Below are 22,403 nucleotides of genomic sequence, written 5' to 3'. Positions count from 1 at the left end.
CTACCTGGGCCCGGCGGCCCGGACCGAGTCACCGGCGCCAACGTGGAGGCATATAACACGCTGCACGAGCCACGCCGGTTATCTCCTCTTTTAAATTCATGAAACTTTCATGAGACAGTGCTTGCGCTTGGCTGCCGCACCGCCACCAGTGGCACCACCGGGCCAACCCTCGTGAGCCAGCCAACCCTTTCGGCCAGCCAACCCTTTGGGCCAGCAGCCCCTGGACCAGGCGTCGCCTGACCCTTGACGGCCAGGAGGCGAGAGTGCGTGCGAAGGTTACCAAACGCACGGAGGGGAGGACGGTTTCGCGTACAGATTATGACCAAAAACAATGGAAAAAGTTGGTGCGGGGACAACGACACCGACGATGCTCGTTCATTTCGGGGACGGCGATCGAAAAGCCATCCTCGGAGCCAAAGATCGTCGGAGGCGAGGAACTTGGGCCGCGAAACTCGTTAGAAACTAGAGCAGTCATACGACCTTCTTCGTGTGTACTTCCCCTCCCCCTCCTCTTCTCCTCCGTGGTGAGGTCCGTTGCACTTCCTCAAAACAAACGAGTCGAAGCTTACCGGCTTTAGTAATTTCGACTGAGAAGTCGGATGCTTATTCAGTCCAACACAGCCAAGAAGACCAACCAAAGTCGATCAAGCCGTTCCGATTTAATTTCCCTTTCGGGCCGTCCGCGGCTGGCGTGGCTGGCAGACAGCCTCGCCCTCCTCGTCATTGACTGTGGCCCATAACTTTTATTTACCCAAGCGTCAGACGCTCGGCCCCACGAAGGCCCCCGTAGGCCCCGTAGGCCCCGTAGGCCGCCCAAACACCCTCGGGGCTGCTGGCTGTTCTCTGGCGCCAATTCGCTTCCCCTTTCCGATGACGTCACAGCAATTGGCGCTGATGGGGCCTCCCGGGCAATCACCAGGCGCGGCACGGCACGCCACGCCACCAGTTAGAAGGGAGCGGCGCACCGGGCCGAGAGCGGCCGAGAGCACGCCGACATCCGCCCCGCTGTTCTGTTGGGGCTATTTTTACGCCACCGACCCCACTTTTTTTCGCGGCTCCCTTTCACCATTTGAATGTTTCCATATGGAAAGAAACGCGGTCCAAAGGGATCCCGCGGCCGCGCCACCACTACGCTGCTAATCCGCCACAGCCAAATTATTTTGCTTGCCTCTCAAATTTACACTTTCTTCGGTGCGCGCTGCGGGTCGTTTTCTAATTGGCAGAGTGACGGCTTCCCCGCGGAGCGAACCGCATCGCAGGGCACCAGTCATGGAGTCAGCCACGGTGTGAGCCACGGTGTGAGTCACCGTGACGGACGGGCGATTTCCAAATTTTAGTATCGCGATTGCGATTTCTCATATATCGCGATTTCATGCGATTAATCGCAAAATCGCAAGAATCGCAAAAATCGCAAAAATCGCAAGAATCGCAAACAAACGCAACAATACTTATATACTACCCATTATGGCACAAAATCTTTTTAAAAAGTGCCCAAACAAATTCCTGAGTGGTCAAATGGCAGGCAAGTGGCACTGACAACACGCGCCAGCCTCGTTCGGTGCAGTGGTCGCGAAATCCATGCACTGTGCGATTTTTGCGATTTAGCGATTTTTTGCGATTTTGCGATTAATCGCCGAGGTTCAAAAACCGAAATCGCACCGCGATTTTTTGAAAAAAATCGCATCGCACCTGCGATTAATCGCAAAATCGCCCGTCCCTAGAGCCACGGTGTGAGCCACGGTGTGAGCCACGGTGTGAGTCACGGCGTGAGCCATGGTGTGAGCCACAGAGGGCAGAGAGAGGCATGCCGGCCGGCCCTTTGATCTCGTAATTGCAATCAGCAGCCAGAGCTCGCGAGGTTGACTAATCGCCATTTAAGAAGGCACGCTCTCCAATCAGGGGACAATCTTATCGAGCAGGTGGACGGCCAGGCAGGCAGCCAGGCAGGCAGACACGAGCATACCGCCGCTGCTTCTGTTTGCTTATCTGGAGTGGGCGCTTGCTGGTTCCGCGGTTCCGCACTGCAAGTTGCCTTTCATGTTCTGCACCACGGTGGCCAGCAGCAACCAACTGCAGTGGTGGCGGCGGCGGCCAAGGACAGGTCTGGCGGTGGCCATTGCGCGGCGAGGGAGAGCCTCATTGTGCAGCAGGCGGCAGGGCGGCGGCAGGTCAGCGGGTCGACATCTCAGTGGACCCGAGAGACTCGCTCTTAATTGCCGGCCAATCGCATTGTGGCAAACGACGGCGGAAAAACCGAAACAAAGAAAAGATAAAGTGGGAAAGGAAAGGGGCAAGCCTCCCGCTTCGCGGCTTCGCGGTATTGATAAATGGTCGCTCGCCTGACCGCCGCCATGCCGCCATCAATCCCTATTAAAACGCCGCGCCATTTTTTCGCGGAAGAGCCAACTCAAACAAAAGGCCGGAGCCTTCGGCCGGCCGTGTCAGCCGGCTAGTCCTTGCTGCTGACGGTTTCGCGGGGTACACCGTCACATCGGCGACCGGGCCGTCCGGGCCGTCCGGGCGGGGTGCTGGCGCGACCTCCAAGCCCCGGCCAAGGACGCCCCGACAAAGTCTTTCAAACACAAAGGCGTTGCCGCGTTGCCGAGCGGCAGGAGTAGTTCGCCGAGCTAGCGGCAGCGAGCGGATCGCCGCCAAAAGACGCGCGTCCAATATCTCGATATGAAACGCCTCCAGCAGGCCGCGCGCGCCTCAGCCGCCACGGTTTCCCCGCGTCCCACGCGTTAACGTCGGGGCCGCACTTACCCGAGGCGAAAGGAGAGAACGCCAGTCTCGGCCTCGGACGTACCTGAAAACAGAGGGAACATGTCTTAGTTAAGTCGTGACGCATGGCGGCCCACGCTGCACCCCGTCGCTAAGGGCCCGTCTATTATTTACGTGGGCGCAGTTCAGGCAGTTTCACACCCCTCATCTTAGAGCCGACTTTGTTTTAATTTCTGTCGCTGATTTACTGCCTGACCTAACCTGACCCCGCTGCCCTGTGTGTTGCAGACGACCAACTCGGACGCCGACAGCCGCGTCATCATCATCCTGCAGCAGTACTGCAACGTGCTGTTCGACGCCAACTTCGGCATCAACTTCGTGCTCTACTGCGTGTCGGGCCAGAACTTCCGGCGCGCCCTGTTCGGCATGTGCGGGCTGCGCAGCCGGCGCACGGACGCCACCATGCTCACCGGTGAGGACGGTCGCGGCCTCGACCGCGGCCCCGACCACGGCCAGGACGGTGAGGGCGAGGACGGCGAGGGCCGGGGCGGCCCAGACCGGCCAGCAACGGCATCGGGGCAAAAACGGGGCCGCCAAATGGCCGGCCACAGCGCCACAATTGGGGTCGCGATGGGGACATAAACTGCAGGGAGGGGCGGGGGGCGTCTTCGGGGCCAAAAACAACCCCTACTCGGCCAGACCAGGGGCCAGGCAACGCGACCTATACTCAATCTCTCACCAACGGCAAGGGTTACACGCCCCACCGTAAAGCAACTTCATTTTCCAATTCCAAAGTTTTTAAAGTGTTTTTAACAGTGGACTCGACGGTGGCCGTAAGACGCCACTGTAGCCGGTCCAGGCGGCCGGCGCGGCTAACGACTCGACACGCGCCGCCTTTGACCCGCGATGGATGAATCAAGCGCTCGTTATGGGAAGGATGGAAACAAAGACAATAACGGGGAGAAAAGTGAGAAAAAGTGACGAGCAGGCTGGTCAAAGGAGCACCGCCGACGGCGGGACGGACGGAACCAATTCGATTCATTCAGTCCACCCTTTCCTTCCCTGTCCTGGTCCCGAGCTTCGGGCGGGGCTTCGAGCACGGGCTACACTAAGTGGCGTTCGTGTTCGTGTCAGGCGGAGGCACGAGAGGCGCCCGGTATTCCGATATTTATTCCCCCCCCCCTTCCCCTTCCCCCAATCCGAGCGACCCAGCTTCAATTTGCCTTCAAAGTGGCAGCTGGCTGCTGCGACAGCCGCCTGTTTCCGAAGGATCAGGTTTCGTCGCGCGCCGTCTTTCTCGCTCGCCTGCCGAGCGCAGGCCGAGCGCCACATGGGGGCGACAGAGACGGGGCGACGGAACACGACGCCCCGGACTCGGCCTGCAGGTGCGCGAGTGAGGGATGGGGACACGCGCGCCGGATTCGGGTTTGATGATCGCGTCGCGTACACTGGGATACAGGCAGGGCGCGCGCGGTGATGCCAGGCAAAGGACACTTTCTTTGTCTTTCTCAAGGAAATTCAATTGTCGCGCTCGCTCACTCGGTGAGCGCCTCCCTAAACATCCCCGGCACAGCCTCGTTGTAAAGCTGCCGCTGGAGGGGGCGTGCGCCATTCGGTTGCAAACGCAAAGGGGGCACAGCCAAAGCTCCCGCCGCACAGTGGGCCAGAAGTGCGCCACGCCCTGCTGAGTGGCCTCGTCCCTCTGTCTCTCTCGCACTCTAAGTGGCCCCGTAGAGGTGCGAGGGAGACGGCGTCCTGCCTCGCGCCGAACTCGTCACCGCCATGCCAACGTCATCGTCGTCCCCGGGCGCCAAATGGCCCGAGAGAGGAAGGGGCGGTGGCGCTCGGGGCGGCGGCAATCTAAATATCGGGATCACACGGCGAGGCGAGCGCCGGGCCGCGGCGGACTCCCCAAAGGACCGCCCGCTGCCGCCCGCCGAGCCGGACTGGAGACACCTGAGCGAACCCCCTTCACCGCCCACCCCTTTTCCATCTCTCTCTCTCTCTCTCTCTCTCTCTATCTCTGCTCCACGGGCCAGCAGTCGCGCCGGCAGCCCCGGGGCCCCGGCCAGAGATCGGGACAAACAGATTCCCTTTGCGGGTCGCAGAGAAAAGGGCGGAGGGCAGCCAAAGGGGCAAGACGAACTCGTGTAGCCCACCGACGGGGCCCCGGGGCGTGGCGGGGCGCGGCGTGCGTGGGCGTGGCGGTAAGCCTGGCGCGGCGCGGCACGGCACGGTAAGGCAACACGCCGCGCGCAAAAGGACGGCAGGGCTTTAAATTCGCGGCCCTAACGGGTACGGATCCTCTCGGCCTCCTCCGCGCCGGGCGGCCCGACGGCCTCGGCGGGCAAATAAGCCGCCTACGCCGCCGACACTACAACACACAAACACACGCACACACACAGAGTCGGCAAACACCGCAGTGGCTGCGTCGCCGCCCTTGCCCTGCTTGCCCTGCTCGGGGTTGCGGACGCGCGGACGCACCGCCACGACACGGCCTCGGGGACACGCCCAGAGAGGCGACACTCCGACCAGGCCCGCGCCCAAACACCATCCCGCCGAACGGGGCTCAGCTTTCCGCAATCTCCATCACACTGTCAGCGCGGCTGATATGATACACCTTCGCCGGAACCATAAATACAAAATTGAATCTCGGCTTCCATTATGGTGATGGCGAGGCCTGCGTCAAGTTACGACGCGGCCCGACGCGGCTCGGCCGGTTCCGCCAAGTGTTCATAGCCAGCGCCAAATTACAGAGGCCGTCCCCGGTCCCTCCGACCCCCACCCCCTCCCCAGGCTTTGCCCCCGGGGCCCGGCAGTTTCAGCTCCCGATCGCAATGCGAACGCAGAGAGGCAAGGTCCCACCCCACCGTAGAGCATGGTCGTCATATCAGGGCAGGACCGCCACAAACTACAATTCAGGGCCAACAGTCCCCCCCCCCCAAATAGACAACAACAACAATAAAACCCAATGTTTAGAAAAAGGAATCTTCAACTTTTAAAATGGCATACAATTATAGGTTTCTTTTGAGAAATGCAACACCGAAAGAGTCCGAGAGACTGGAAACGAAAGTTTCCAACCGTGCAAGGATGGCCGCCGCGCTGCCGCGTCGCGAACGCCACCCGGATGCGGCGCGGCGGGGCGTGGCGGGCGTTTCGGCGGCGTGCCGCACACAGTCTCCCCCGACCGTAAAGACACTTACAGCATGGCGACTTTTAACAATGCAAAGCCCTCGGCGCCGTCGCAACGTCGCACCGAGCCCCCGCCTCGCCCAACCCTGCCCGCCGCTATCAGATGGGGGCGGCCCCGGCGGGAACGGGAACCGACGGGAACCCAGTGTGCCATCTTCGCCCGGTCGCGCAGCCCCGCCATCCAATCGGACTGTGGCGGTGCACGTCGTTGGGCTCCCGACTAGAACTGTGCCGGGGACCGGCCGCGGTCCACGCGTCGACCTCCACCGGGCGCGGGCCAGCCCGGCAGGCCGACAGGCTTTACGGCGCCCAGTAACGCCAAAAGTTGCACATCAAGGCATTTATCGCCGCCGCTAAAGGCCGCCGTTGGAGAGGCCGGCGTCGTGGAGGCCGCCGCTAAAGGCCGCCGTCGCGGAGGCCGAGGACGTACTTCACCGCCCGAGCGCGAGGGGGTGGTCCCGCGCGGTCCCGCGTGCCCGCGTCGCCGAGTGCGTCGTCCACGCCGCGTTCAACACGGCCTGCAATTTCTCACGCGCCAGGTACCTACCCGCGCCCGACACGCCCGACAGTTTATAGTGCCATTTCCCGAGGGAAAAGAAACGCCCGCAAGCAGCGCGCGCAAAAAAGAGGGCAAAAAAAATTTAAAAAAAGGGGGTTGAAACACGCTCGTAAAATAACACCCTCCTTTATTATACACACGCCGGAAAAGCTTTTCCAGCGTGTAAATAATTTTAGGGGGCTTGCAGACACGCTGCGTGCAAAAACGGCTGTTTTTATTATATACACGCTGGAAAAGCTTTTCCTGCGTGTATATAATGAAAATGGCGTTATTTGCACGCAGCGTGTATTTAAGTTGCTTTTTATTATATAAACGCTGCGTGTCTATAATCACTTCGTACAATTATAGGTATTCTTTTGAGAAATGCAACACCGAAAGAGTCCGAGAGACTGGAAACGAAAGTTTCCAACCGTGCAAGGATGGCCGCCGCGCTGCCGCGTCGCGGCGCCGCCACCCGGATGCGGCGCGGCGGGGCGTGGCGGGGCGTGGCGGGGCGGGGCGTGCCGCACCAGATCTCCCCCGACCGTAAAGACACTTACAGCATGGCGACTTTTAACAAGTGCAAAGCCCCTCGGCGCCGTCGCAACGTCGCACCGAGCCCCCGCCTCGCCCCGCCCCGCCCGCCGCTATCAGATGGGGGCGGCCCCGGCGGGAACGGGAACCGACGGGAACCCAGTGTGCCATCTTCGCCCGGTCCGCGCAGCCCCGCCATCCAAATCGGACTGTGGCGGTGCAACGTCCAACGTCGTTGGGCTCCCCGACTAAACTCTGCGCCGGGGCCGGCCGCGGTCCACGCGCTCGACCTCCACCGGGGCGGCGGGGCCAGCCCGGCAGCCCGGCAGGCTTTACGGCGCCCAGTAACGCCAAAAGTTGCACATCAAGGCATTTATCGCCGCCGCTAAAGGCCGCCGTTGGAGAGGCCGGCGTCGTGGAGGCCGCCGCTAAAGGCCGCCGTCGCGGAGGCCGAGGACGTACTTCACCGCCCCGAGCGCGAGGGGGTGGTCCCGCGCGGTCCCGCGTGCCCGCGTCGCCGAGTGCGTCGTCCACGCCGCGTTCAACACGGCCTGCAATTTCTCACGCGCCAGGTACCTACCCGCGCCCGACACGGCCCGACAGTTTATAGTGCCAATTTCCCGAGGGGGGAAAAGAAACGCCCGGCAAGCAGCGCGCGGGGCGCAAAAAAGGGGGCGGGAATGAAATATTACGAAAAAGCGGACGAGAAAGGACTACTCGGAAGCAGCACTCACGGGAGTCCCTCTCCGTAAAAGGACAGTCAGACGGGCAGACAGACAGACAGACAGGCAGTTATGACAGACAGACGAGCGGACGCGCGGTCAGACAGACGGGCACGCGGGGGGTTGTGACTTGTGTATTCACGCCACGCAGTTGGACGAGCAAAGGGATTAGTGTGGCACGGCAGGGCACGGCAGGGCACGGCACGGCACGGCCTGCGGGGTGGCGCACGCGGCCTCGCAGCGAGACGCACGGGCTAAGCCAACTCCTCCTTCCACGCCGCTAACGCCCCCCTCCCCCTCCCTCTGTTGCAGTCGTGTCCGAGGTGGCGCGCGCGGGCTCCCTGAACCGCAACCGCGGCACCAACGTCAGCTCGTTCCGGTTCATCCGCGACCAGCGCGGCTCGCAGGAGCTGGACCGCCTGGAGCGCCTCTCCCTGGCCAAGTGAGTACGAAGACCACAGCGTTTCCGCCGGAAGAGAGACAGAGACAGAGAGTGACATGGCGTTGTGTGTGTTCGCAGGGACCAGGAGGGCAACGGGTACCACAGCGAGAAGACGCGCCTCTGAGCGCACGCGGCTTTTGCTGCACTACGTCATCGTGTCCGTGTCATCGTGTCCGTGACATCGTGTCTGCGACATCGTGTCTGTGACATCGTGTGCGATTTGGCAGCGCGGAGCGGCAGCGACAACACGCTCCCTCGTCAAGCCAAATCGTTAAAAACTTTTGCGAAATTTTAAGGAAGAAACGTAAAAAGCTTGCGTATTTTTCGTCGTGTTTTCTTTGGTAAAGTTTTAAAAAGTGGCTCTCTCTTTTGTTTGTTAACTGTAGACTTTAATTAGAGTTAAATTAACACTAATGAATGTGACAAAACTTGAAAGTACAACGAGCCGAGAGTGAGGAGGAGGAGGTGAAAGAGGAACTATGTTGCCAAGATAATTTCCCGATCTATATATTTTAAAGCCCGCCGACGAGGCGGCGGGCTCGACGCCATGATGCGACTTTGTAAGATAAACGAAAATAGAATAAAAAAGCAAAAACATTGTCGACAACGAGTCCAATTCCATCCACCACTCCACTCCACTTCCCCGATGCGTGGTACCACACAACATCATGTGCGCTGCAGTCGCAAACAAGCGGATCATCGAGTGGGCGGGGAAATGGAATGAAAACACGAGCACCGCTTTCGGGCGACTTGGACTTTATTCCGCTGCCGGAGTCGAGCACGCCGTCAGCCCGACGGCCGGACGGCCGCACGCCCCCACGCGCCGCCAATCAACCTGCACAAACACGGCGACGCGTAATCGCAGCCAGCGCAGCGACCGTCAAGAAAGTCCTGTTTACTGTTTACCGGCGCAACCCCGAGCACGCCATCAATACCGCCGTCCTGGAGCACTCCGCCGTCTGCTGCAGGAGTCCGGCCTCGCCTGGCCTCGCCTCCTCCAGGAAAACATGCTTCACTGCCCGCCCCGCCCCGCCCCGCCTCGATGAGACAGTCTGTCATCAATAAACCGCGGAGCGCTCTCTCGAGGCGGAGCAAGCCTGCAGCGTGCCTGGCTCGGCCTGGCCTGCCGAGCGGTTCCAGGGAGTCGCTTTGTCGCTCTCTCTCTCTCATGAGTGCGAGAGAGACAGACGACGGCTCCTCGGACGCTGCCTGCTGCAGCGCCTCGCGTGACTGGGCCAGATTCGCTGCCGCCGGCCTAGAGAACCAACACCTGCACTGTGAAGGTGAACCTGCACTGCAATCTGGGGCGCAGCCTCGCACCCTCGGAGCGGCGGGGGAACAGATTCGGGGCTTCGCTCGCGTGCCTTGATGAAGAGCGCCGAGCCGAGGAAAGCCGGAGTCGTCCGCCGCGCGCGCCACAAAACGCACGCACTTCATTACTCTTGCACCGCGCTCCGGCTTGAAGCTGCACGGGGCCGAGTCCCAGGCCACGCGAGCAGCGCGCACATACTCGGAACAATCCGTCATGCAGCAGCACCGCCGGCAATGCCGCCCCCACTTTATGGAGGCCGTCGCCGGGGGGCCGCGCCACACCCGGCCAATCTGTGGCGCAGCAGCGGCAGGGGCAGTAGCAGGGGCAGGAGCGGGGGAAGTAGCGGGGGGCAGTAGCAGGGCCAGCAGTTGCAGGGGTAGCTGCGCGGTGAGGGGTGGCTGGAGACCTCGCTCAAGACTCGAGACGAACAGCAGTGCCACCCAAAGCCCTGCCGCTGCCGGAGATGGAGGGCGAGATGAGGCGGATAGGGGATTGCACGGCGGGGCGTCCGGGACGTTGGTCCGGGACGCTGGGCTGGAAGAGTTATCGCGCGCTGCAGTCGCCAGCCGGCCCAGCCGCTGCGCTTGATAAGTGGAGGCAACCGTCCATTAAAACGACAATAAGTGGCCGATCTCTCTCTCGTACTCATGGGTGCGAGAGAGACAGACTGGCCGACGGGAAGCCCCGCTCGGGCCGGCGAGGCGGTCTGCACGCGCACTGCGGAGGCACGGCGTCACAGCGGCCCCGCTTCGGCCGGCTGCGCCGCTGTGCCTTGGGCCATGCCGCCCCCGCCACCTCTCGGCCGCCCCCTGAAACCCGACGTCGCCGCAGAGCGCCGCAGAGCCTGCACAGCGCACGTGCCACCCCCCGCGGTCCGCCCGGACTCCGCCGCCATCCCTGACCAGCGGGTGGAAACTCCCTAGGTGGGGCTGGGACCGGGTCGGGATCGGTCCGCTCGGGGCGCCACGGCCAGCAGACGAACTTGTCGCCCCGCATCGGTACCTTATTTTAAAGAAATGTACCCTAAATCGAAACATTTGGAGTCATATTCGGGTATCAAAATCAAGGTCATTGTCTAAAGAATGCATCTGAAGCATAGTTTTCTCTTTATAATCGAAATAGAAATAAGGGAGGTGATGAAAATGCGATGGCTCGGTCGCGGGAAACGCTACCACCAGATTTTGTAACACTTAGTTTTCAATGTTAGAGCCCTCGGAGGCCATACATGTAAGCGAGCCGATTTTTCCTTACAAAATTTCGCTCGGCGTAGGATACATTTCCTTTTGATTGGACTCACCTTGCAAGAAATATCCCACATAATAGTTGATGCGACGGAATGGCGTCTGCTTGTACTTCTCACTTCAACTCGATAAATAGAATACAAACCACTCGAATCAAAGCTGCATATCTGGCCTAATGCACGGCAAATTTAATGTAGATTCATTTTGCACACGCGGCTTTGGGAAATAAGGTCGGATTTCTTTACATTAAGTGGATTAAAAACACCAGACGCAAAGAGGCTGAAATGACCACTTTTACGGTCTCTACTAATGTGAGAAATCCGACCCGTTTAGACACACGCGAGTTCTTGAGAATGAATCTTCAAACATGCCGTCGTGCATTTTGTTTAAAGGTTTTTGCACGAAACTAACCTCAAATTATACAATATGAATTCTAAAATACTGCAGCGTCAAACACCGTTGAAAGCGTCATCGGCCCGTGTCGTCTGGACCGGAGGACGGGACAGACTATGGCAAATTCACCGCTCGGCACAGGTTTGTTTACTTTTCACAGTTCCACGATTTGGTTTATTTTGAGAGCATGGATTCTCCTCAGGAGGTTAGTGTGGAAGTCAATGAAAGCAACACACGCTACCCGAGCAGCCAACATGTCAGCAGGTGCAACTGTCACAAAATGGAAACAAAACTGTGCCGAGCGGTGAATTTGCCATAGTCTGTCCCGTCCTCCGGTCCAGACGACACGGGCCGATGACGCTTTCAACGGTGTTTGACGCTGCAGTATTTTAGAATTCATATTGTATAATTTGAGGTTAGTTTCGTGCAAAAACCTTTAAACAAAATGCACGACGGCATGTTTGAAGATTCATTCTCAAGAACTCGCGTGTGTCTAAACGGGTCGGATTTCTCACATTAGTAGAGACCGTAAAAGTGGTCATTTCAGCCTCTTTGCGTCTGGTGTTTTTAATCCACTTAATGTAAAGAAATCCGACCTTATTTCCCAAAGCCGCGTGTGCAAAATGAATCTACATTAAATTTGCCGTGCATTAGGCCAGATATGCAGCTTTGATTCGAGTGGTTTGTATTCTATTTATCGAGTTGAAGTGAGAAGTACAAGCAGACGCCATTCCGTCGCATCAACTATTATGTGGGATATTTCTTGCAAGGTGAGTCCAATCAAAAGGAAATGTATCCTACGCCGAGCGAAATTTTGTAAGGAAAAATCGGCTCGCTTACATGTATGGCCTCCGAGGGCTCTAACATTGAAAACTAAGTGTTACAAAATCTGGTGGTAGCGTTTCCCGCGACCGAGCCATCGCATTTTCATCACCTCCCTTATTTCTATTTCGATTATAAAGAGAAAACTATGCTTCAGATGCATTCTTTAGACAATGACCTTGATTTTGATACCCGAATATGACTCCAAATGTTTCGATTTAGGGTACATTTCTTTAAAATAAGGTACCGATGCGGGGCGACAAGTTCGTCTGCTGGCCGTGGCGCCCCGAGCGGACCGATCCCGACCCGGTCCCAGCCCCACCTAGGGAGTTTCCACCCGCTGCCCTGACCGGCCCCAACTCAGCGGCCCGGCCGGGCTCGGCCCTCAGGGCTCAGGCAGCCTCACGCAGCCTCAGGCTCCGGCCGGCTCGTCCCCCGAGGCGCCCCGCTGCCCCTCCTCCCCTCATCCCCGGCCCTTCATCTCGCCCGGCCAAATGAAAACGCCTTTCGGACCGGGCGGGAATCGAACCTCCGGCCCGGCCGTCCGGCCATCCGGGCCCGGCGCGGACCGCCCCGTAACGCGGCGCCGTTCGGACTAACGGGCCATTGGGCGCACGGCACGGCGCGCGAAGCACGGCGCGACCCGCGGTTATCCCGGACGGCCAGTCCGGGCGCCGGGCTGCCCGGGGGGCGGGTCGAGGGGCGGAGGCCGCCATAACCTTTTCCTCCGCCACGGCCTGGGCACGGCGCGTGCCTCGAATTAGCGACGACGGCGACCTCGAAATCGCGACGCCAGCCGAACCCGCCCGCCGCCACGCCACCTCCATTCCAATGTGGCCCACACTGTCAAAAATCACGCCGCCGCCGTTGGAGCGGGGAGTGAATGCCCGCGGCGTCCCTGGAGACACCTCCCGGCCTCCATCCTCCATCCGCCCCCTCTGACTGATGCCCCATTAGTGCGGCCCGGGTGAAGGCGCGGCGCGGCGGGACGCCCCACGGGTGCGAGGGAGACAGAGCGACGAGAGCGCAGTTCCGAGTCAGCCCGCCCCGCAGCCGTGCACAAGACGCACTGCCTGGGCAAATTTACAGTGCTGTACTCGGCACGGTGCCATCGCCGCGCCGTGCTGGTTCAACGGCCACCCCCCGGCACCGCCAGCACCGCCGCCACCACTCGTCCGAGGCGCTAAACCCGATTCCGCGCAACACCAGGCAACTCCAGCCCGCAGGCCCACTGCGAAACAGAGAGCGTACGTCGCTCTGTCTCTCTCGCACGGCTAGGTGACGCCCTCCGAGTGCGAGAGAGACAGAGCGACGCGAGAGCGCCGTCCGGAACCAGCCGTACGTCACACATCGGCCACGTCCCGGACGACAGCAGCGCGCCTCGCCCTAATTGCTCTACGCCGTCGACGCCCTGGAGTGACTCAATTAGCACGACGAACCTCGAGGCCGCCGCGCCGCGCCGCGCCACCCCACGCCACGCCAGACAGACGAGGGTCTTCTCGGCGGCAGCGATTTCCACGCCCGCCGTCATAATTTATCCCGTAAGCGTTCCGAGGCGCGGCACCAATCAGCAACGGCAAGCCTAATTTGCAGCCGAGTCACCCATGGGCGAAGCGATTATTGCCTCGTAAAACTTGAAACAACAAAAACAAGAGCGCGAACAGCGCGCCCTGGCGGCAGGCAGCCACGTCGGAATTACAAATCGGGGTCCGGCACGCACCCCATCGCCAGGCCGCTAGCCGCCAGGCCGCCGAGGTGGACGCAGAGCGGAGCCTGGCGAGACGAATCGGCCAATTTCGGCGGCGGTACAATGAGCGTCCCTTCTCAAACGTCACGAGTAGCGTGCCCACCGCCCCCAGCAGACTGATTCCGAGAGTCGTTCTCGTCGCTCTCTCTCTCTCTCTCTCTCTCTCTCTCTCTCTCTCGCACCCCTTGGGGCGTCGCGTAGCGGTGCGAGAGAGACAGAGCGATGAAAACGACTCTCGGAATGAGTGCGCAGGGCCGACATCCACCGACCGTGCGACCGTGGACCGTACCCCTGGGGGGTCACCCCTACGCGGACAAGCAAAGGCAAAGCGAGACGACTGGCAAGCAGCGGGGCGGGGCGGAGCGGTACCACGATCGCGGTGCCGAGATGGCGACGGGCCCAAAAAAGATGCAAGTTCGTGGACCGCAACGACGAGGGGCACCAAAAAGAGCGAGAGGGAGAGAGATAGCGACAGACATTCTTTCCCGCGCGTCCTCTCGGGGTGACTAAGCGACCGTGGCGCGGCGCGCCGTGCGGAGTCACCCAAGAAGGGTAAAGTGTCGTCGTGCTGCTGGCGCGGTGGGGGCGTTGCCCCGCCCCGCCCCGCCCCGCCCCGCCACCCGGCCGATAAAATCGGCGTCGCGAAGAGCGAGGCGGAGCAGGTGGCCGACACTAAATTGCACAACAGCGGAAAGTTGGACGGCCCGTCACGAGGCGGACAGCGAGGCGGACAGCGAGGCGGACAGCGAGGCGGACAGCGAGGCGGACAGCGAGGCCGCGGGTGACAGGGTTGGCCGCGTCGCCGCACGTCGGACGGGCGTGGCGCCCTGGCCGAGGCCCTGGCCGAGGCCCTGGCCGCGCCGCTGCAACTGGACGCACTGGAAGTTCGGGGAGCGGCCGAAAAGCGCGTGTTCCGGTTTCCGGTGCGCCGCGGCCCTCGGCCATGCCTCGGCAAAACTCGCCGAGGGAAAACAAATGGAGCGACCGCAGCCAGCCTAGCCGCCCCGGGCCGGCCGCCCGCCGCCCTCCACTCCGCCCACAACAGATGGACGCTCTGCGAGCGCTCTGCAGCCACAATGTAACAACAAAGCCACCGCGGCCACCACACGCGCTGTCGCTCCGTCCCTCTCGCACCCTTGGGGCGTCGCGCGCGCGGTCCCGCGGCGAGAGACAGAGACAGAGCGACGGGCCGTGGTGGCGGAATCGAGTCTGCGCTGCGGGGCCGCATTTTACCCCATTTCGGCAGCCGGCGCAGAGGGACGCGCCGCGCGCACGCCACAGCGAGCCCCGATTTGAGTCTAAAGGCAGGCTCGTCCGCGAAGACGGCCACTGAGCCGCATAATTCATACCGCCAAACCTCTCCGTGGCGACCGTATTTATTCATGGTGCTTTCCATATTTCATAAAGGGAACCGTTCTCTTGATGCACATGTTTTCCAGCAGAAGAAAAATCCTTTCTTGTACCGCAAAACTTCGGCTCCCTTTAAAATTAAAACTAAACTCAGGTAATCGGACTGATGGCAACAAAAAGTACGTTTAAATCCAGCCGCAGAAACGCGCAAAACAAAAAGACGCTACCTACTACGTATACAACGTGCTTTCATCCGACAAGCCACCCGTCATCCAGCCCCAGGGAGTCGGTCTATTTATAGCACCAGTGTCGTTTTGCTCGCCGCAGCGCGCCGCAGCGACAGACTGCCCCTCTCGTGTTGCGCGCAGTTTGCACCTCCCACGCGCCACCAGCGCCGCCAGCGCAGTGCCGGCCCCCGCGCCGATGGCGGCGGCCACGCCGGGCCCCATGACGGACTGCAGCGCGTAGGCTGCCCTGCCCCACCGAGCGCCCCAGCGGTCCCCAGAGCCCCGCGGCCCGGACGCACGCCCGCGGCCAACGACGACGTCAGTGACGTCACGGCGCGGCCACCCGCCTCAAAATAGCCGAGTGGAACGACGACCTAGACACTCGTAAAACCGTTATGGAGCACCGCGGCCACAGCGGCAGTCTAGCTCCACGTGTAGGTCGCAAATGCATCCCTGTTAAAAATGTCTAGCGGCGGCGCTGCCAGTGGGCCAGTGGTGGCTCGGCGGGCGCCCCTTCCCTCTTCGCGTGTTCGCGCCACTGCAGCTTGCCGATAGAGCCTCATCACCGCGAGGCGCCCCGTCGAAGCCCCGCGGGCAAAAACGGAAGTGGCGGCCGCGGGTGCGGGGAAGGGGCGAAGCAGGAAGCGCCCAAGTCGAACCGACTCCCGATTATACAAGAAGAGGCAAAAAAGTGCAACCAGTTCGCCACACTTCCTCGAGTGCGTCAGCAAAACCTCCCCTCCCCGATCCATTTTCTTGCATCTTGCTGCGCGGCTACGCCATACCAGTCGGAGAGCTCCGCCCCTTCCTTCTCCTTCTGCCCGCAGTTGCACCGCCCCCGGGCCCGGCCGCCCCCAGACCGCCCCCGTTTAATTTCACACCACCATCAACACAATCGGGACGACTCGTGTCCGGCCGGGCTTGGGGCTTCGCGAGGACGAGCAAAGAGGACGGCCATTTCATTTCGCCGTCGGTGCCCGCCCGGCCTCGGCCTCGGCCCGTCCACTGCCCACTCACGGCCCGCCGCCCGGCCCGGCCCCGCCCCGGCGCTCCGGTCGGTGATTGCTTTCAGGGCGGCGGCTAAATGCTGGCCGAGGCGAGGTGGCGCGCGACCGCTGCACTGGTGGACCACTCCGACGGCGGGCGGGGCGGGGTGGCGTAATCCTGCACGGTCGCCCAGCGACGCAAAGACTAACAGAATACCGCCCGTACTCGCGGTGCTGGCCAAGCCGGCGCCGCACACACTCAGACCCGGGCTGTGGCGGACTTGAGTCAATCCGAGCAGCGCGCTCCGGGACGCCCCCGCCATGCCGGCCGGCCCCCCAAGGACTCTCGGGCCCCCGGGCTGTGTCGCTGCATAGTTGACTCAACCCCGGGACGATCCGGGCGATGGGCCAGCCAGCAGTCAATCCAGCCAAGTTTGCCGAGCGTCCCACACAACCCGGCCGGTGTCTGGCACCAGCGGGCACCACTCTCTGCGACAACTTCGGACGTCTGACCGTAATCGGTCCGAACGCACCGACTCCCTGTCTCGTTCGGAACAACAAAAAGAGAGAGAGACACAGGGGGGCTGGCGTCGGAATCGGAAACCAGAAGAGGTTTCTCAGTCACCTAAAATTCGGTCACCACGTCGTCCAAAAGCAACAGCTGGGCGGCGGCAGTCAATTTCTCGTGCGGAGTTAGACTGTCAGAGTCGGAGTGGCGGACCGAGCGCCTGCGAAGCTCGACATAGGCCAGCCCGCAGCGCAGGGCCGTGCGGCGGGAGGCCTACCCTCCTCATGGCAGGGGCTCCGGCCGGGCAAGCGGCTCGGGCAAGCAGGCGGACGGGACGGGACCCTTAGCATGGAGACCGCGGAGAAGTTCAACAACACCTTGCCCATACCACCCAATTTGCTGCGCCGAAGCACGGCCTTCTGTTTTTGTTTTACCGCGGAAGCAGAAGGCTTTCCGAACACTGATGAGCACCGCGAGTAGGACAAAGACGGCGACACGCTCGTCATTCCGTTCTCGTCCCGCACCGCACCGCACCACCTGGCGGCCTCGGCGCTCCGGGCGCAGCGCCGCAGCGGCCTAACGAGCCGGAAACGCGGAGCGCGGTGCCGGAAGCGTGGAGCCGGAAGGGTGGCGGCGTCGCGGGGACGTCGCCCTGCTGATTGTGCGACCCGCCCGCCAGGCAGGCAGCCAGCCTGCAGCACTCCGGCACACTGACTCCGAACACTGCCTTCCCCAAGTGCAGCGCCGCGAAGCGAGGCGGCATCGCCTCCGCGGCCTCGCTCGGCTACCTCCCTTCCCAACCGGCCGAGCCTCCACGGACGGACACCGCCTCCAACATCACCCCAGCCACCGCGGCCACCAGTACACGCGCGGTCCGGATCGCGGCTCCGTGGCAGAAGCCTCTTGCCGCCTAGAGTGGATCATAACCGCGCTGAGGGGAAAGGGGGGGAGGGGGAAGCACCGCCAGCAGGCACAGCCAGCACTAGTGCCTCGAGATGGGCCACCTGTGGGTTGGAGGGGGCGGGGGCGGAGCGGCGGCAGCGGCAGTGGAGGAAGGACCATTCAAGACAACAGAATACGGGGACTGACGCGGCGGGCGCCGCGGCGGGCGGGGCAGGGAGGAAGCGGAGAGAGAAGCCATGCCGCGCGAGCACGCGTGCATAATAATTTCCTCATCTCTCACACACGCACACACGCACACACCCGCGCTTGCAGGCGGAGGCCTTGATGAGAAAGGGAGGCCCGGCACGCCGCGGTGAGGCAGTGCGTCGCGAGCACGCCGCGCGCCTCGCAATCAAAGCGGAACGACGACAGCGTGTCGCCGCGCCACAGCGGCGCGCAGCAGTCCGCAGCAGTGCGCAGCGCGGCCATCAAGGCCGTCACGGCGGCGGGGCACGCATTAGTCGCCAAAGACTGGGAGTGGTTCGGTGGCGGCAGGTCGTCTCGCCGCGCCGGGTGCGTGTCGTTTGAGAACGCACGCGGCCCGGAGAGCCTCTTTTCCCCTTTGTCGCCGATAAATTCCGGGCTTATGGCGGGGACGCCAGCGGGCGGACAGCGAGGGAGTGCCCCGGCGGCGGCCCGGCACCCCATTGGGCGTGACACCACGGCGCCGCACGCCGCGCCAAGGCGTCCAAGGCCCGGCCGAGGCCGCACCAGCCAGCCAAGGCCGCCATGTATTGAGTTAGCCCAATTGCCTAACGGCGCGGCAGCGCGGCGGCAGAGGCCTCGGAGAGCCGAGCGACGAGACGCACTCGCATCGCGGCGACGACGGCGACGACGTGACCGGGGGCGCCTTATGCCGCGGGGGAGGGGGAGGGGGGCTGCGGCTGCAGTGCGCGGCGCGGCGCGCCAAGAGCAGCGCTGCGGAAAAGCCTGTTTGCGCAGAGCATTCCGTTTCAATTCTCCCCTGCAATCCGTTCCAATCGGCCGGTCGGCCGGCCTAGGCCCGCCGCCTTGGATTCCACCGTCGCCCCGACACGTCCGTAATACGGATCGCGGAGGGGGAGGGGGGTCCAGGACCGCGCAGCTTGCGTCACTGCGTCGCCTTGCTTTCAACCGAGCGAGCATGCTAACAGCACCGTCTCCTGCACGCGCAGCAGCGCGGAAAGGCGGGACATCGGGAAAGCGCCTCGTCGTGGCCGCCGTCGTCGGTGTCGGCGCGGCCAGTCGCCGATTTTGAAGCAGACTGTGCGCCGAGCTCGCCGCCGGTGTGGAGCCTAGGCCTACCCTGCCTGCAGCCTCGAGCAGCCCCACAAGGCCCGCAGCCTCCCCACGCCACTCGCCGCGGCATCACTTAGTTTGCGACTCCACGACGTCGTGCTCCCCCCCCCTTCCCCCCTCCGCCTCGCCGTGGATGATGATAACGATGACACACACGAAAGTTTGCCTTTACGTTGTCACTACTAGGGCAGCAGCCCCTCGTCGGCAACAACCCCTCCCCCTCCCCCTCCCCCTCGCGCACACGAGCGGCAGCGGCGTAACTAAGTCGCGCCGCGCCCGCACTGCGCTAGTCAAAGTGTCTTCCAAACGCGCGCCGCAGACCGCCGCCAAGAGCGCACTCACTACCCCTCCCACCGCGGCCGTGCTGCCGTGCTGCCGTGCTGCCGTAGGCCGCCGCGTGCACGCGTTATGAATACTTACACAGGCCACGCACGCACACGAGAGCACGCACACACATACAACGCACACGCACACACACACGTCTTGGCCGGCGTTTCGGGTTTCGCGCGGCCCTAACTCCGCCCCGAGTGGGGCGACGCAGCGACGCGCCGATTGCTCCAGATGACGAGCGGTCCGGCCCGGTTCCGGGAAACGAAGGCGGAAAGAAGAAAAATAGACGGTGCGGGAAAAGAGACGGGGGACATTATCTTAGGCCGGGTCCACCCGAACGTCACGACGTCACGTGCAGATGGAACGGCGGGCGTTCCGAACAGGAAAGGGACTGTCTTCGTCGCGCCGTCTCTCTCGCACTCGCGGGGCGTCCGGGAGGGGAGCGAGAGAGACGGCGCGACGTTCGGAACGGAATCAGTCGACCGGCCCGTCACCAGGCCTTGGACGTGCCACGCTGCCCCGAGCTGGGCCGGCCGGGCCTCTCCCAAGGGGGGCAGGCTAAGTAAGGGCATCACCGATACAGAGAGCCGAGGAGGCGAGGCGAGGCGGCCCACGCCAGACGGCCGCACCGAGGCACGGCCGGCACGGCAAATCAAGAGCTGGCCCGGGGCGGAGTACAGCTCGCGTGGCGAAATGAGAACTGCTGAGAGAAAACGGGGAAGACCCCCACCCCTTGCTCCAGGAGGCCCCGAGGGCAGGCGTCGAAAGGGTACGGGGAAAAGAAGACGAAGGAAAAAAGGGGGAGGGGGGCCTGCCTTGGACTCACCTGTCTCTCCGTCGGTGGCCAGCGGCCCCACGGAGCCGAAGAAGCGCTTGTCCAGCACCTGCAGCAGCTGCAGCGCCGTCTCGTGCACCAGCGTGCGCGGGCAGCCCGTGTTCATCAGCGTCACGTTGATGACGGCAGTGTAGTGGTCGCACGGGTACTCCCTGCAACACCAAACGGCACCGTCCTTACATTTCATTCTTCAAAGTTGGAGAGTCTCCGACGCGGAGGTGTAACCCCGCCGCCGTCGTCGTCGTCACCGTCTCGGGGACAAGACAAGGGCGGCGGCAGATGGAGGCGACGACGGTCGAGGCCAGGCAGACCCGCCGACCCGTCCCAGGGTCGCGTCTGGCGGGCTGGCGTGCCCCACCCTCCGCAAGGCGTCCCTAAGAACCACAGCACCCCGGCGCTTCTCAGAAATAATTAGCCATAGACACCAACACTCCAGCAGCGATGTGACGTCAAGGACAGTGTAAATCGTGCCACATTCCTTTCAACGTAAAAAAGGGTGTCACATCAATCAGCTCCGCGGACCCGGCCGATTCTCACGATTTGCCGCTCCACCGCATGAGACTTCCCGCCACCCCACTGAAAAGTCAAAGGTCAGAATTCATTCCAACCTAGGGGAAAGAAAAAAAGTCTCGCCAATTTTTGGCGAGAAACAAAAGTCTCACCATTTTTTTGGCGAGAAACTAAAGTCTCGCCATTTTTTGGCGAGAAACAAATGTCTCGCCAAAATATGGCAATAATTGCAACCCCACTCTATTTGATACTGGGAAATATATCCCAATCAAGATCACTCTGGTAAACACATCACTAACTACAGTCTTTCAATTACTCAAGTTGAAAATAATACAGGAAGCTATCACTTTCAGTTATTAAAATATTAATGTAAGGTTATATTATGTGAATTTGGTTTGCGTCAGCAAAGCGTTGCCCAACTATTTACTTTTTTTGTAATCGTTTAAAAAGACATTGGTCCAGTGAGTCAGATCCTAAAAGGTCTCTTTCAGTGTCCATGTAGTTAAAGATAATGTCTTTAATAAGAGGCCTAAACAAAGCGACATCCATGATGACACAAGTTCTTACTCACTCCTTTGACTTATTCCAATCCCCAGCTAACCTTGCTGCACTTGGGCATTGTTGGAGGTTCCATGGACGGACAGAACTCGGTTAATAAACTCGAGTTAAGAAAGTTCTGTGCACTATCTAGCACTTTCCGTTTCGCCGTCTCCACTGGACAAAATGCCAAAGTACAGCAGCAGCACTTTAAATCGCCAACACAGATATAATAAAGAAAACATTTTAGTGTACAGACAAGCAACACAGCAACAGGACCAAACAGGACTGCCATGTTGTGTCGTCTGCTACAGTAGCATTTGTTTTGCGGTAGTGCCAACCTATACATTTTTTTCGTTACTTGTAAAATTACTTTTGGAAGGCAGTGCAGGTTGGCACTACCGCAAAACAAATGCTACTGTAGCAGACGACACAACGAGGACAACAATGAATTTCAACATGGCAGTCCTGTTGCTGTGCACTAAAATGTTTTCTTTATTATATCTGTGTTGGCGATTTAAAGTGCTGCTGCTGTACTTTGGCATTTTGTCCAGTGGAGACGGCGAAACGGAGAGTGCTAGATAGTGCACAGAACTTTCTTAACTCGAGTTTATTAACCGAGTTCTGTCCATGGAACCTCCAACAATGCCCAAGTGCAGCAAGGTTAAGCTGGGGATTGGAATAAGTCAAAGGAGAGAGTAAGAACTTGTGTCATCATGGATGTCGCTTTGTTTAGGCCTCTTATTAAAGACATTATCTCTAACTACATGGACACTGAAAGAGACCTCCCACTGGACCAATGTCTTTTTAAACGATGACAAAAAAAAGTAAATAGTTGGGCAACGCTTTGCTGACGCAAACCAAATTCACATCATATAACCTAACATTAATATTTTCATATCTGAAAGTGATAGCTTCCTGTATTATTTTCAACTTGAGTAATTGAAAGACTGTAGTTAGTGATGTGTTTACCAGAGTGATCTTGATTGGGATATATTTCCCAGTATCAAATAGAGTGGGGTTGCAATTATTGCCATATTTTGGCGAGACATTTGTTTCTCGCCAAAAAATGGCGAGACTTTAGTTTCTCGCCAAAAAAATGGCGAGACTTTTGTTTCTCGCCAAAAAATGGCGAGACTTTTTTGTCTCACCAAATTTTGGCCATCAGTCTTGCCATTCAATTTTCAGTGCCGGACGGCGCCGCCCACATCCTACCGCGTGGCGGTGTGGCGGTCA

At 60.6% G+C, this 22,403-nt stretch overlaps 1 protein-coding gene across 1 annotated transcript in view; it reads right to left on the bottom strand.

Moving 5' to 3' along the window:
* LOC117653511 (protein furry-like) overlaps positions 1-22,403 on the bottom strand; it is an 89,319-nt gene that overhangs the window by 57,296 nt on the left and 9,620 nt on the right. The window contains exon 2 of the mRNA XM_034399225.1: positions 20,112-20,272. Within this exon, the coding sequence (XP_034255116.1) occupies positions 20,112-20,226 (115 nt within the window). The 5' untranslated portion in view covers positions 20,227-20,272. The remainder of the gene's footprint in view (positions 1-20,111; positions 20,273-22,403) is intronic.

This window comes from Thrips palmi, unplaced genomic scaffold (assembly GCF_012932325.1).
Source record: "Thrips palmi isolate BJ-2018 unplaced genomic scaffold, TpBJ-2018v1 HiC_scaffold_8, whole genome shotgun sequence".
Taxonomy (NCBI): domain Eukaryota; kingdom Metazoa; phylum Arthropoda; class Insecta; order Thysanoptera; family Thripidae; genus Thrips; species Thrips palmi.
Note: the sequence above shows the minus strand (reverse complement) of the source record. Positions and strands in the feature narration are given on the sequence as shown.